Here is a 14,008-nt window from a genome sequence, read left to right on the forward strand (position 1 = left end):
CCTGACTGCTCCTGGTTCTCCTCCTCTGGTTCTTCTCCTCTAGGTCTCTTCCTCCTCTGGTTCTTCTTCTCCTCTGGTTCTTCTTCTCCTCTGGTTCTTCTTCTCCTCTGGTTCTTCTTCTCCTCTGGTTCTTCTTCTCCTCTGGTTCTTCTCCTCCTCTGGTTCTTCTTCTCCTCTGGTTCTTCTCCTCCTCTGGTTCTTCTCCTCCTCTGGTTCTTCTTCTCCTCTGGTTCTTCTCCTCCTCTGGTTCTTCTCCTCTCTCTCCTCCTCTGGTTCTTCTTCTCCTCTGGTTCTTCTTCTCCTCTGGTTCTTCTCCTCCTCTGGTTCTTCTCCTCTGGTCTTCTCTCTCCTCTGGTTCTTCTTCTCCTCTGGTTCTTCTTCTCCTCTGGTTCTTCTTCTCCTCTGGTTCTCCTCCTCTGGTTCTCCTCCTCCTCTGGTTCTTCTTCTCCTCTGGTTCTTCTTCTCCTCTGGTTCTTCTCCTCTGGTTCTTCTCCTCTGGTTCTTCTCCTCCTCTGGTTCTTCTCCTCCTCTGGTTCTTCTTCTCCTCTGGTTCTTCTTTTCCTCTGGTTCTTCTTTTCCTCTGGTTCTTCTTCTCCTCTGGTTCTTCTTCTCCTCTGGTTCTTCTCCTCCTCTGGTTCTTCTCCTCCTCTGGTCCTCTTCTCTCCTCCTCTGGTCTCTCTCTGGTTCTTTCCTCTGGTTCTTCTTCCTCCTCTGGTTCTTCTTCTCCTCTGGTTCTTCTTCTCCTCTGGTTCTTCTCCTCCTCTGGTTCTTCTCCTCCTCTGGTTCTTCTCCTCCTCTGGTTCTTCTTCTCCTCTGGTTCTTCTCCTCCTCTGGTTCTTCTTCTCCTCTGGTTCTCCTGCTCTGGTTCTTCTCCTCCTCTGGTTCTCCTCCTCTGGTTCTTCTCCTCTGGTTCTCCTCTGGTTCTCCTCCTCCTCTGATTCTCCTTCTCCTCTGGTTCTTCTCCTCCTCTGATTCTCCTTCTCCTCTGGTTTTTCTTCTCCTCTGGTTCTTCTCTTCTGGTTCTCTTCTGGTTCTCCTCCTCTAGTTCTCCTCCTCTGGTTCTTCTCTGGTCCTCCTCTGGTTCTTCTCCGGTTCTTCTCTGGTTCTCCTCTGGTTCTTTTCCTCTTTCCTCTTTCCTCTTCTGGTTCTTCTCCTCTAGGTCTCTTCCTCCTCTGGTTCTTCTCCTCTAGGTCTCTTCCTCTTCTGGTTCTTCTCCTCCTCTGGTTCTTCTCTTCTGGTTCTCCTCTGGTTCTTCTCCTCTAGGTCTCTTCCTCCTCTGGTTCTTCTTCTCCTCTGGTTCTTCTCCTCCTCTGGTTCTTCTCCTCTGGTTCTCTTCTCCTCTTGTTCTTCTTCTCCTCTGGTTCTTCTCCTCCTCTGGTTCTCTCTCCTCTGGTTCTTCTCCTCCTCTGGTTCTTCTCCTCCTCTGGTTCTCCTCCTCTGGTTCTCCTCCTCTGGTTCTCCTCCGGTTCTTCTCCTCCTCTGGTTCTCCTCCTCTGATTCTCCTTCTCCTCTGGTTCTTCTCTGGTCCTCCTCTGGTTCTCCTCCTCTGGTTCTCCTCCTCTAGTTCTCCTCCTCCTCTGGTTCTTCTCTGGTCCTCCTCTGGTTCTCCTCCTCTGGTTCTTCTCTTCTGGTTCTTCTCTGGTCCTCCTCTGGTTCTCCTCTGGTTCTCCTCTGGTTCTCCTCCTCTGGTTCTTCTCCTCCTCTGGTTCTCCTCCTCTGATTCTCCTTCTCCTCTGGTTCTTCTCTGGTCCTCCTCTGGTTCTTCTCTTCTGGTTCTCCTCCTCTAGTTCTCCTCCTCCTCTGGTTCTTCTCTGGTCCTCCTCTGGTTCTTCTCTGGTCCTCCTCTGGTTCTCCTCCTCTGGTTCTTCTCTTCTGGTTCTCCTCTGGTTCTCCTCCTCTAGTTCTCCTCCTCTGGTTCTTCTCTGGTCCTCCTCTGGTTCTTCTCTGGTTCTTCTCCGGTTCTTCTCTGGTTCTCCTCCTGTGTCTGTGTTCACGTTCCGGCGTCTTTGCAGAAACGACTTCCTGAAGGAGATCAAGATCATGTCTCGCCTGAACGACCCGAACATCATCCGCCTGCTGTGCGTGTGCGTGACCTCTGACCCCCTGTGCATGGTCACCGAGTACATGGAGAACGGCGACCTCAACATGTTCCTGTCGCAGCGCGAGATCGAGAGCACGCTGACGCACGCCAACAACATCCCCTCTGTCAGGTACTACCAAAAATACTACCAAAAATACTACAAATACTACTACACACGCCAACAACATCCCCTCTGTCAGGTACTGCTAAAAATACTACCAAAAATACTACAAATACTACTACACACGCCAACAACATCCCCTCTGTCAGGTACTGCCAAAAATACTACCAAAAATACTACAAATACTACTACACACGCCAACAACATCCCCTCTGTCAGGTACTGCCAAAAATACTACCACAAAAATACTACAAATACTACTACACACGCCAACAACATCCCCTCTGTCAGGTACTGCCAAAAATACTACCAAAAATACTACAAATACTACTACACACCAACAACATCCCCTCTGTCAGGTACTGCTAAAAATACTACCAAAAATACTACAAATACTACTACACACGCCAACAACATCCCCTCTGTCAGGTACTGCCAAAAATACTACCAAAAATACTACAAATACTACTACACACGCCAACAACATCCCCTGTCAGGTACTGCTAAAAATACTACCAAAAATACTACAAATACTACTACACACCAACAACATCCCCTCTGTCAGGTACTGCTAAAAATACTACAAAAATACTATGAATACTACGCATGCCAACAACATCCCCTCTGTCAGGTACTGCTAAAAATACTACGAAATATACTACAAAATATACTACGAATACTACTACACACGCCAACAACCCCTCTATCAGGTATTACCAAAAATACTACAAAATATATTACGAATACTACACACGCCAACAACATCCCCTCTGTCAGGTACTGCCAAAAATACTACCAAAAATACTACAAATACTACTACACGCCAACAACATCCCCTCTGTCAGGTACTGCCAAAAATACTACCAAAAATACTACAAATACTACTAAATACATGCCAACAACATCCCCTCTGTCAGGTACTGCTAAAAATACTACGAAAAATACTACAAATACTACTACGCACACGGCAACAACATCCCCTCTGTCAGGTACTGCTAAAAATACTGCGAAAAATACTATGAATACTACTACGCACGCCAACAAATATCCCCTCTTTCAGGTACTGCCTAAAAAATACTACAAATACTACTACACACCAACAACATCCCCTCTGTCAGGTACTGCTAAAAATACTACAAAAATACTATGAATACTACGCATGCCAACAACATCCCCTCTGTCAGGTACTATGAAAAATACTACGAAAAATACTAACAATACTACTACACACGCCAACAACATCCCCTCTGTCAGGTATTACCAAAAATACTACGAAAATACTACTACACACGCCAACAACATCCCCTCTGTCAGGTACTGCTAAAAATACTACGAAAAATACTACAAATACTACTACACACGCCAACAACATCCCCTCTGTCAGGTACTGCTAAAAATACTACAAATACTACTACACACCAACAACATCCCCTCTGTCAGGTACTGCAAAAAATACTACCAAAAATACTACAAATACTACTACACACGCCAACAACATCCCCTCTGTCAGGTACTGCTAAAAATACTACCAAAAATACTACTACTACGCCAACGCAACAACATCCCTCTGTCAGGTACTGCCAAAAATACTACAAAAATACTTTTAATACTACTACACACGCCAACAACATCCCCTCTGTCAGGTACTGCCAAAAATACTACAAAAATACTATGAATACTACGCATGCCAACAACATCCCCTCTGTCAGGTACTGCCAAAAATACTGCGAAAAATACTACAAATACTACTATGCATGCCAACAACATCCCCTCTGTCAGGTACTATGAAAAATACTACGAAAAATACTACAAATACTACTACACACACCAACAACATCCCCTCTGTCAGGTACTATCAAAAATACTATGAATACTACACACACCAATATCATCCCCTCTGTCAGGTATTGTGAAAAATACTACGAATGTAAATGTTCAAAGTACCATTAAAGATGCAGTATTGTACAAAATCGACTTTTTGGGGCAGTCTCCCGCTCTTTAAATTCACTTATGGCACAGGTTTTGCTCAAACACCTGGAGGTTTGGAGGGCAGCCGCGAGGTCTTAAAAAGGTCTTAAATTCTGTTGTCCAAGTCTTATTTTTTTTCACAAAGGTCTTAAATTTCATTAGCCTATTTTTTTGTTTACTCAACCAGGCTGCAGTGCAATGTCAATGTAAGGAGGGAAAACAACAACAATGTGAAATAACATGAACGAGCGTCTAATTTGGAGCATGCGCAAGCAATACTTTGGTTTTTGGCGCCGGCGGCAAAAGATGCAAAATTCTGGTCAGATGTGCTCATGTTGTGTACACATTTACTTCACATGCATCATCACCGAGCGTCACCACCGAGCCGCCTGACATGCATACACAATCCAATTCCACACACATTTGCGTCACCATATGCACGCACATCTCCTCCTGAAAACACTTCTGTTCAGACCATCATCATATAAACATAGGCTTAGTCTTAGATCTTAGATCTGCTGATCAGGAGACATGATCAACAGGTAAAAACACACCTTAGGTACCAGGAACGACAGATAAAAACACACCTTAGGTACCAGGAACGACAGATAAAACAACCTTAGGAACAACAAAAGGTAAAAATATACTTAGGAACTGGAACAACAGTAAAACACACCTTAGGTAAAACGACAGATAAAAACACACCTTAGGTACCAGGAACGACAGATAAAAACACACCTTAGGTACCAGGAACGACAGATAAAAACACACCTTAGGAGACAGGGACAAAAGGTAAAAATATATCTTAGGAACTGGGAACAACCAGTAAAAACACACCTTAGGGGACAGGAACAACAGGTAAAAACACCTTAGGAAACAGGGAAAACAGGTAAAAACACATTTTAGGAGACAGGGAGGGCAGGTAAGTACACACCTTAGGTACCAGGAACGACAGATAAAAACACACTTTAGGAGACAGGGACAATAGGTAAAAACACTTTAAGAACAGGGACAACAAGTAAAAACACACTTTAGGAGACAAGGACGACTGGTACCAACCAAAACCAGAGATGTCTCAGTTTCCCAGTTTTTTATTTTGAAATGGTCACCCTAAACCACACAGAAGTGAAATTGACATAGGGCACAGTTTTTGTTGAAACCCCTGGACGATTGGAGGATTGTTCACAGTTTTGTCGTTGTCGTCTCTGTGTTCAGTCTGGCGGAGCTGCTGCACATGTCCGTTCAGATCGCCTCCGGGATGAAGTATCTGGCGTCTCTGAACTTCGTGCATCGAGATCTGGCCACGAGGAACTGCCTCCTGGACCGACGGCTCACCATCAAGATCTCAGACTTCGGCATGAGCAGGAACCTCTACAGCAGCGACTACTACAGGATCCAGGGCCGAGCCGTGCTGCCCATACGCTGGATGGCCTGGGAGAGCATCCTACTGGTACTGGACCAGGCCTCAAACTGGACCAGGACTAGACCAGGACTCAAACTGGACTAAAACAGGACTGAGACGGGACTAAAACTAAACTGGAACGGACGCAGAGCTAAAACTAGACTCGGACTGGACCAGGACTAAAACTGGACAAAAACAGGAGGAGGACTGGACCAGGACTGAAACAACATCGGGACTGGACCAGGACTAAAACTGGACTGGGACTAGACCAGGACTCAAACTGGACTAAAACTAAAACTAAACTGGAATGGAAGCAGAGCTAAAACTAGACTGGGACTGGACCAGGATTAAAACTGGACTAAAACAGGAGGAGGACTGGACCAGGACTAAAGCAACACCAGGACTGGACCAAGACTAAAACAGGACTGAACCAGTATTGAGACAGAGCTTAAAACAGGACTGAATGAGGTCTAAAACTAAACTGTAACGGGAGCAGGACTAAAACTATACTGGGGCTGGACCAGGACTAAAACAGGACTAAAGCTGGACTGGACTGGTACTGGACCAGGACTAAAATTGGACCAGGACTGAACCAGTTCTAAAACTAAACTGGAACAGAATCAGGGCTAAAACTAGACTGGGATTGAACCAGGACTGAAACTGGGCTAAAACAGGAGAGGGACTGGACTAGGACTAAAACAGGACTGAACCAGTATTGAGACAGGATTAAAGCAGGACTGGGCCAGGGCTAAAACTGAACTGGAACAGAAGCAGGGTTAAAACTAGACCAGGATTGGTCTAGTACTAAAACTGGACAGGGCTGGACCAGGACTAAAACTGAACTAAAACAACACAGGGATTGGAACAGGACTAAAGCAGGACTGAACCAGGGCTAAAACTAAACTGGAACAGAAGCAGGACTAATAGTTTTAGTCCTGCTTCTGTTCCGAGCTGGGACTTAAACAGGACTATAGCTGGACTAGACTGGTACTGGACCAGGACTAAAACTAGACTCTTACTAAAACAAGACTGAGGCAGGACCGAAATGGGAGCAAAGCACGACTGGACTGGTACTTTTACCGGGACTGAACCGGGACTTGTCTTGCATATTAGGTTCCGTCCTGGTCTAGTCCTTCTTTAGTCCTTTAGCTTTCCCATGTTTAGTTCTGGTTTAGTCCTGGTCTATCTCTGCTCTAGTCCTGGGTCACTTCTGATTTAGTCTTTCTTCAAACCTCTTTAAGTCTTGGTCTTAGCCCTGGTTTAATCCTGGTCTAGCCCCGGTCTAGCCCCGGTCTAGCCCCGGTCCTCCCCGGTTCACCCATGTCTCTTCTTGCAGGGGAAGTTCACGACGGCGAGTGACGTGTGGGCGTTCGGAGTCACTCTGTGGGAGATGTTCACTCTGTGTAAAGAGCAGCCGTACTCTCTGCTGTCGGACGAGCAGGTCATCGAGAACACTGGAGAGCACTTCAGGAACCAGGGACGACAGGTAAACACAGACGGGGACGACGGGTAAACACAGACGGGGACGACAGGTAAACACAGACGGGGACGACAGGTAAACACAGACAGACGGGACGACAGGTAAACACAGACAGACAGGGACGACAGGTAAAACACAGACCGGGACGACAGGTAAACACAGACAGGGGACGACAGGTAAACACAGACGGGACGACAGGTAAACACAGACAGGGACGACAGGAAACACAGACAGGGGACGACAGGTAAACACAGACAGGGACGACAGGGACGACAGGTAAACGACAGACAGGGACGACAGGTAAACACAGACGGGGACGACAGGTAAACACAGACAGTAAACACAGGGACGACAGGTACAACACGACACAGACAGGGACGACAGGTAAACACAGACAGGGACGACAGGTAAACACAGACAGGGACGACAGGTAAACACAGACGGGGACGACAGGTAAACACAGACGACGGGGACGACAGGTAAACACAGACGGGGACGACAGGTAAACACAGACGGGGACGACAGGTAAACACAGACGGGGACGACAGGTAAACACAGACGGGGACGACAGGTAAACACAGACAGGGGACGACAGGTAAACACAGACAGGGACGACAGGTAAACACAGACAGGGACGACAGGTAAACACAGACAGGGGACACAGGTAAACACAGACAGGGACGACAGGTAAACACAGACAGGGACGACAGGTAAACACAGACAGGGACGACAGGTAAACACAGACAGGGACGACAGGTAAACACAGACAGGGACGACAGGTAAACACAGACAGGGACGACAGGTAAACACAGACGGGGACGACAGGTAAACACAGACGGGGACGACAGGTAAACACAGACACACGGGTAAACACAGACGGGACGACAGACGACAGTAAACACAGACAGGGACGACAGGTAAACACAGACGGGACGACAGGTAAACACAGACAGGGACGACAGGTAAACACAGACAGGACGACAGGTAAAACAGACAGACAGGTAAACACAACGACACGGGTAAACAGACAGGGAGACAGGTAACACAGACGACAGGTAACACAAGACAAGACAGGTAAACACAGACAGGACGACAGGTAAACACAGACAGGGACGACAGGTAAACACAGACAGGGACAACAGGGACGACAGGTAAACAGACAGGGACGACAGGTAAACACAGACGGGGACGACAGGTAAACACAGACGGGGACGACAGGTAAACACAGACAGGGACGACAGGTAAACACAGACAGGGACGACAGGTAAACACACACGGGACAGACAGGGACGACAGGTAAACACAGACAGGGACGACAAGGTAAACACAGACAGGGACGACGGGTAAACACAGACAGGGACGACAGGTAAACACAGACAGGACGACAGGTAAACACAGACAGGGACAGGTAAACACACAGGGACGACAGGTAAAACACAGACAGGACGACAGGTAAACAGACAGACAGGGGACGACAGGTAAACACAGACAGGGACGACAGGTAAACACAGACAGGGACAGGTAAACACAGACAGACAGGTAAACACGACAGGGACGACAGGTAAAACAGACAAGACAGGGACGACAGGTAAACACAGACACGGGACGACAGGTAAACACGACAGGTAAACACAGACAGGGACGACAGGGACACAGACAGGGACGACAGGTAAACACAGACAGGGACGACAGGTAAACACAGATGGGGCAAAAGGGACGTCAGAGACACAATGTTCCAAGCAGGAAGTGAGGATGGGCGGAAGTCCTGATTCCTGAATCCGGATTCCAGAGTCCGATTCCTGATCCCAATTCCCGAGTCCTGATTCCCGAGTTTGAGGCCCAGTTCCCGAGTGTGAGTGCCGATTATCAATTCCTGAGTGCAAGTTTGGATTCCCGAGTGTGAGTCCCGATTCCCGAGTCCCAATTCCCAAGTTTGATTCCCGAGTGTGAGTCCTGATTCCCAAGTCTAAATTCCAAAGTCCCGAGTCCTGATTCCTGAGTGTGAGTCCCAAGTCTCGTTTCCCGAGTTTGAGTCCCAATTCCTGACTGTCCTGATTCCCGTGTCCTGATTCCAGAGTCTGATTCCCAATCCCAATTCCCGAGAGTGAGTTTCGATTCCCGAGTGTGAGTCCCGATTCCCAAATGTGAGTCCCAATTATCGATTCCTGAATGCGAGTTCCGATTCCCGAGTGTGAATTCCGATTCCTGATTCCTGAGTTTGAGTCCCGATTCCCGAGTTTGTGTCCCAGTTCCTGAGTCTCCATCATCTCCGTTTCACTTTCTGCTGATTCTGTCCAGATTTTCCCGTTTTAATCCCGTCTACTGTTGTGTTTGTTCCAGATTTTCCTGTACGCTCCTCCGCTCTGTCCTCCCTCTCTGTTTGAACTCATGATGCGCTGCTGGAGCCGAAACATCCAGGACCGGCCCACGTTTGAGGGGCTGTACCAGGCGCTCAGACCCCACGCCCAGTGACAGAGGAACCAAAGGAACCAAAGGAACCCGGCAAAAGAACCAAAGGAACCCAAAACTTCACCGGAACTCTACCAAAAATGAGGCTGTACCAGGCGCTGAGAACCCATGCCCAGGAAATCCAGCCACCTGAACCAAAAAAACTTAACCGAGCCTCCGCCAAAAAAAAAACACCAATCCATTCGGAACGCCGCCTGCACTCAAACGTTTCAACCGGTAACAAATGAAAAAAAAACATGTGACAAAAGGAACCAGAAGCACAACCATGAAACTTCACCGAAACTTCACCAAAACTCAACGGAAAGAGAGCGTTCCAGAGACTCCGTGTCCAGGGAGCAGCCAAAAGAACCAAAGGAACCAGGGAAAAATGTCTAAACTGGGTCAGGTCGGATCACAATCGGTGGACTGAACTCCTTCCTCTTCTGTATCACACCGTTCACCTGGATCTGTTTTCTCAAAACCGCCGCACTTTTCTCTCCTCGTCCGCTCTCCTCTTTCATCCTCATCCTCTCTCCTTGGCTGAGTCCAAATGTCCACTCCAGCCCCAAACCCCTCAAACAAATTCCTCAAACACTCCACAGACCTGCACACAGTTGCCACGTTTACATGAGAGCTTTAATTCCGAATAAAAACTATTTAATTCTGAATAAAAATTAATTCTGATTTAAAAAGACCATATAAACACTTAATTCCCAAGTCCTGATTCCCGAGCGTGAGTACCGAGTCCAGATTCCTGAGTTTGAGTCCCAATTTCGGAGTTCCGATTCCTGAGTGTGAGTCACGATTCCCGAATTTGAGTCCCGATTCCCGAGAGTGATTCCCGAGAGTGAGCCCCGATTCCTGAGTGTGAAAATGATTATTCGGAATTAAACTTAATTCCAATGTAAGTGGGTGGTTTATTCAGATTTTAAAGCCGAATTAATTTATTCCTGGATCATGTAAAGGTTTATTCTTCTTAAAAATAATTCCGGTCGTTCGGTGCATGCTTGTTGGGTCGCCCTTCTGACGCAATCCAGACGATCCGGCTCCAGCAGTCCTGGCTTCGGACTGTCATCCATGTCTCTGTGGGAGTGGGCTGAGGTAGAACAGCCGTTGACTCAGTTTGTCTTCTTCCTCTCTTCGCCGACACTCTTCCCTTCTCCTCCTCAGCCGACAGACGTAAAGCGTGACGAGAGAAATCTCCAGCTGCTGCGCAATTATCATCGGAACGACTACGGCAAAAGTTTGGATGGTGTTTGTGTCCGTGGTGTAACGACAAACCGAGATGACAGAAAAGTCGGTAGCAGCTGAAGTGTGTGTTTTCTTCCGGTCGACATAAATACGCTCGTGTCCCTGTCCGATCAGAACCCTTCGGAATTAAATAAAGGCAATTTAACATGTTTTCCATGTAAACCTCAATTTGGAATTATTATTTACATGTAAACTCGAAGGGGAATATTTTAATTCAGAACTATTTAACTCAGAATTAAAACCATCATGTAAACGTGGCCACAGAGAGATTTGGACTCACAGCTCACTGCGGTCCAGAGTTTAGAGTCTTATACTTCCGGATGAACAGTTCATTAAAACAAAACACTTGTCTCTGTCCGCTGTTGTTTTTCCGATTCTCCCAGTGCATTGTGGTCTTTGATGACTGGACACTACTTTTCACAGGGCATTGTGGGAAATTTTGAGTGCACTACATTTTCACTCACTGGACATTTGGACAGGACTAAACACGGCGTGACCCCTGAACAGGCCCTAAGGAGGGGACAGAGTGGACATTCAGACCCAGACCTGTCACTGCCCGATTTGGAACCTTTAATTTAACACTTTGAACTCTTTTACACGTGCTTATTGTGTTTTCTGAGCTGGAGTCTGAACTGTAGTCCCAGCTGTAGTCCAGGATGTAGTCCAGGGTGTAGTCCAGGGTGTAGTCCAGGGTGTAGTCCAGGATGTAGTCCAGGATGTAGTCCAGGGTGTAGTCCAGGGTGTAGTCCAGGATGTAGTCCAGGGTGTAGTCCCAGCTGTAGTCCAGGGTGTAGTCCAGGGTGTAGTCCTGTAGTCCAGGTGTAGTCCAGGGTGTAGTCCCAGGGTGTAGTCCAAGGTGTAGTCCAGGGTGTAGTCCAGGTGTAGTCCAGGGTGTAGTCCAGGGTGTAGTCCAGGGTGTAGTCCAGGGTGTAGTCCAGGGTGTAGTCCAGGGTGTAGTCCAGGGTGTAGTCCAGGGTGTAGTCCAGGGTGTAGTCCAAGGTGTAGTCCAGGGTGTAGTCCAGGTGTAGTCCAGGGTGTAGTCCAGGATGTAGTCCAGGGTGTAGTCCAGGTGTAGTCCAGGGTGTAGTCCAGGTGTAGTCCAGGGTGCAGTCCAGGGTGTAGTCCGAGCTGGACCAGAGCTGGAGTCCGACCTGTAGTCTGACCTGTAGTCCGAGCTGGAGTACGACCTGTAGTCCGTGCTGTAGTGTGACCTGTAGTCCAAGTTGAGGTCCGAGCTTGGAGTCCAAGCTGGAGTCCGACCTGGAGTCCGACCTGGAGTCCGACCTGGAGTCCGAACTGTAGTCCGAGTTAGAGTCCAAGCTGGAGTCCGACCTGGAGTCCGACCTGGAGTCCGACCTGGAGTCCGACCTGGAGTCCGAACTGTAGTCCGAGCTGTAGTCCGACCTGTAGTCCGAGCTGCAGTCCGAGCTGTAGTCCGAGCTGTAGTCCAAGCTGGAGTCCGACCTGGAGTCCGACCTGGAGTCCGAGCTGTAGTCCGAGCTGGACTCCGACCTGGAGTCCAAGCTGGAGTCCGAGCTGGACTCCGACCTGGAGTCCGAACTGTAGTCCAAACTGGAGTCCGAACTGTAGTCCGAGTTAGAGTCCAAGCTGGAGTCCGACCTGGAGTCCGAACTGTAGTCCAAACTGGAGTCCGAGCTGTAGTCCGAGCTGTAGTCCGAGCTGTAGTCTGAGCTGTAGTCCGAGCTTTAGTCCGTGCTGGAGTCTAAGCTAGACTCCGACCTGTAGTCCGAGCTGTAGTCCGAGCTGTAGTCCGAGCTGTAGTCCGACCTGTAGTCCGAGCTGTAGTCCGAGCTGTAGTCCGACCTGTAGTCCGAGCTGGAGTCCGAGCTGGGGTCCGAGCTGGAGTCCGAGCTGGGGTCCGACAAGCTGAAGTCCAACCTGTAGTCCGATCCGTAGTCCGAGCTGGAGTTCGAGCTGGAGTCTAAAACGGAGACCGACCTGTAGTCTGTGCTGGAGTCCGACCTTTAGTCCAAGCTGGAGTCCGACCCGTAGTCCGACCTGTAGTCCGACCTGTAGTAGTCCGACCTGTAGTCCGACCTGTAGTCCGACCTGTAGTCCGACCTGTAGTCCGAGCTGGTTCTGTGCGTCCCTGCTTCAAAAAAAGTCACCAAATCGGGCACTGACACGCCGTCCTCTCCTGTCTTTTTGTTTCGTCAGACATGTTGTTTAGTGGGACATGTTTCCGTGGACTTTATGGCGCCAAAGGTGCTGCTGTCTGAGCGTCTGTGGGCGGAGCCGTGCCCTCCTGTGGTCTTTTTGTGGTCTCACACTTTTGTACTTTTTATTTTAATGTTAAGCACTGTTTGTCTTACCGATCATCGCTATATTACCCACACTGGAGCTAGGGCTAGTGTTAGTCATAGAGTTTATTTTTCTGATTATTTTTTTCTGTAGATTTGTGTCTTTGTTGTGAATGTGTCGAACCTGTGGGTGAAGGGACGAGGCGAGTTTTTAATAAATATTTTTGACCAAAGAAAGAACTAAAGATCGTTTCATTTGAATAAAACTGTGTACACAAGTCCACCGGGGTTTTGTGCTTTTTAAACAAACTTTTGTGTCGAACTGAGCCAGGACTAAACTAGAACTGAACCAGGACTAAATCAGCACTGGACAAGGACTAAACTAGAACTGAACCAGGACTAAATCAGCACTGGACAAGGTCTAAACTAGAACTAAACCAGGAGTGGACCGAGACCAAACCAGGACTGAATCAGAGCTGGACCAGGACTAAATTAGTACTAAACCAGGACTGAACCAGCGCTGGACCACGTCTAAACCAGGACTAAACTGGAGCTGATCTAGTACTGAACCAGGATTAAACTAAGACTAAACCAGGACTATAACCAAGACTTAGAACTAAATCTGGAACTGACCCAGGTAGGGTCTAAACTAGGACTGAACCAGCACTGGACCAGGACTATACTAGGACTACATCAGAACTGATTAAGTACTGAACCAGAATGAAACAAAGTCTAAACCAGAACTTTAACCAGGGCCTAAATCAGGACTAAAACCAGGACTGATCTAGTACTGAACTAGGATTAAACTAGAACTAAACCAGACCATCAGTATTAAACCAGGATTAAATCAGAATTTGAACCGGGGACTAAACCAGGACTATAACCAAAACTAAATTAGAACTAAACCTGGAACTGGCCCAGGTTGGGACTAAAACCAGGCCTGATCTAGTACTAAACCAGGATTAAACCAGGACTGAATGAGGACTGAAGCGTGGTG

At 47.9% G+C, this 14,008-nt stretch overlaps 1 protein-coding gene across 1 annotated transcript in view; it reads left to right on the forward strand.

The window, feature by feature from the left end:
- The window catches only part of ddr2l (discoidin domain receptor family, member 2, like), a 47,456-nt gene extending 35,342 nt beyond the window's left edge, over nt 1–12,114 (forward strand). The window contains exons 16-20 of the mRNA XM_055161692.1: nt 2,013–2,210; nt 5,385–5,619; nt 6,908–7,057; nt 9,392–11,550; nt 11,843–12,114. Coding sequence (XP_055017667.1) covers nt 2,013–2,210; nt 5,385–5,619; nt 6,908–7,057; nt 9,392–9,523 — 715 coding nt within the window. The 3' untranslated portion in view covers nt 9,524–11,550; nt 11,843–12,114. The remainder of the gene's footprint in view (nt 1–2,012; nt 2,211–5,384; nt 5,620–6,907; nt 7,058–9,391; nt 11,551–11,842) is intronic.
- Nucleotides 12,115–14,008: the final 1,894 nt, after the last annotated feature.

This window comes from Boleophthalmus pectinirostris, unplaced genomic scaffold (genome assembly GCF_026225935.1).
Source record: "Boleophthalmus pectinirostris isolate CB_2022bp ecotype Guang Dong unplaced genomic scaffold, ASM2622593v1 HiC_scaffold_4, whole genome shotgun sequence".
NCBI lineage: Eukaryota > Metazoa > Chordata > Actinopteri > Gobiiformes > Gobiidae > Boleophthalmus > Boleophthalmus pectinirostris.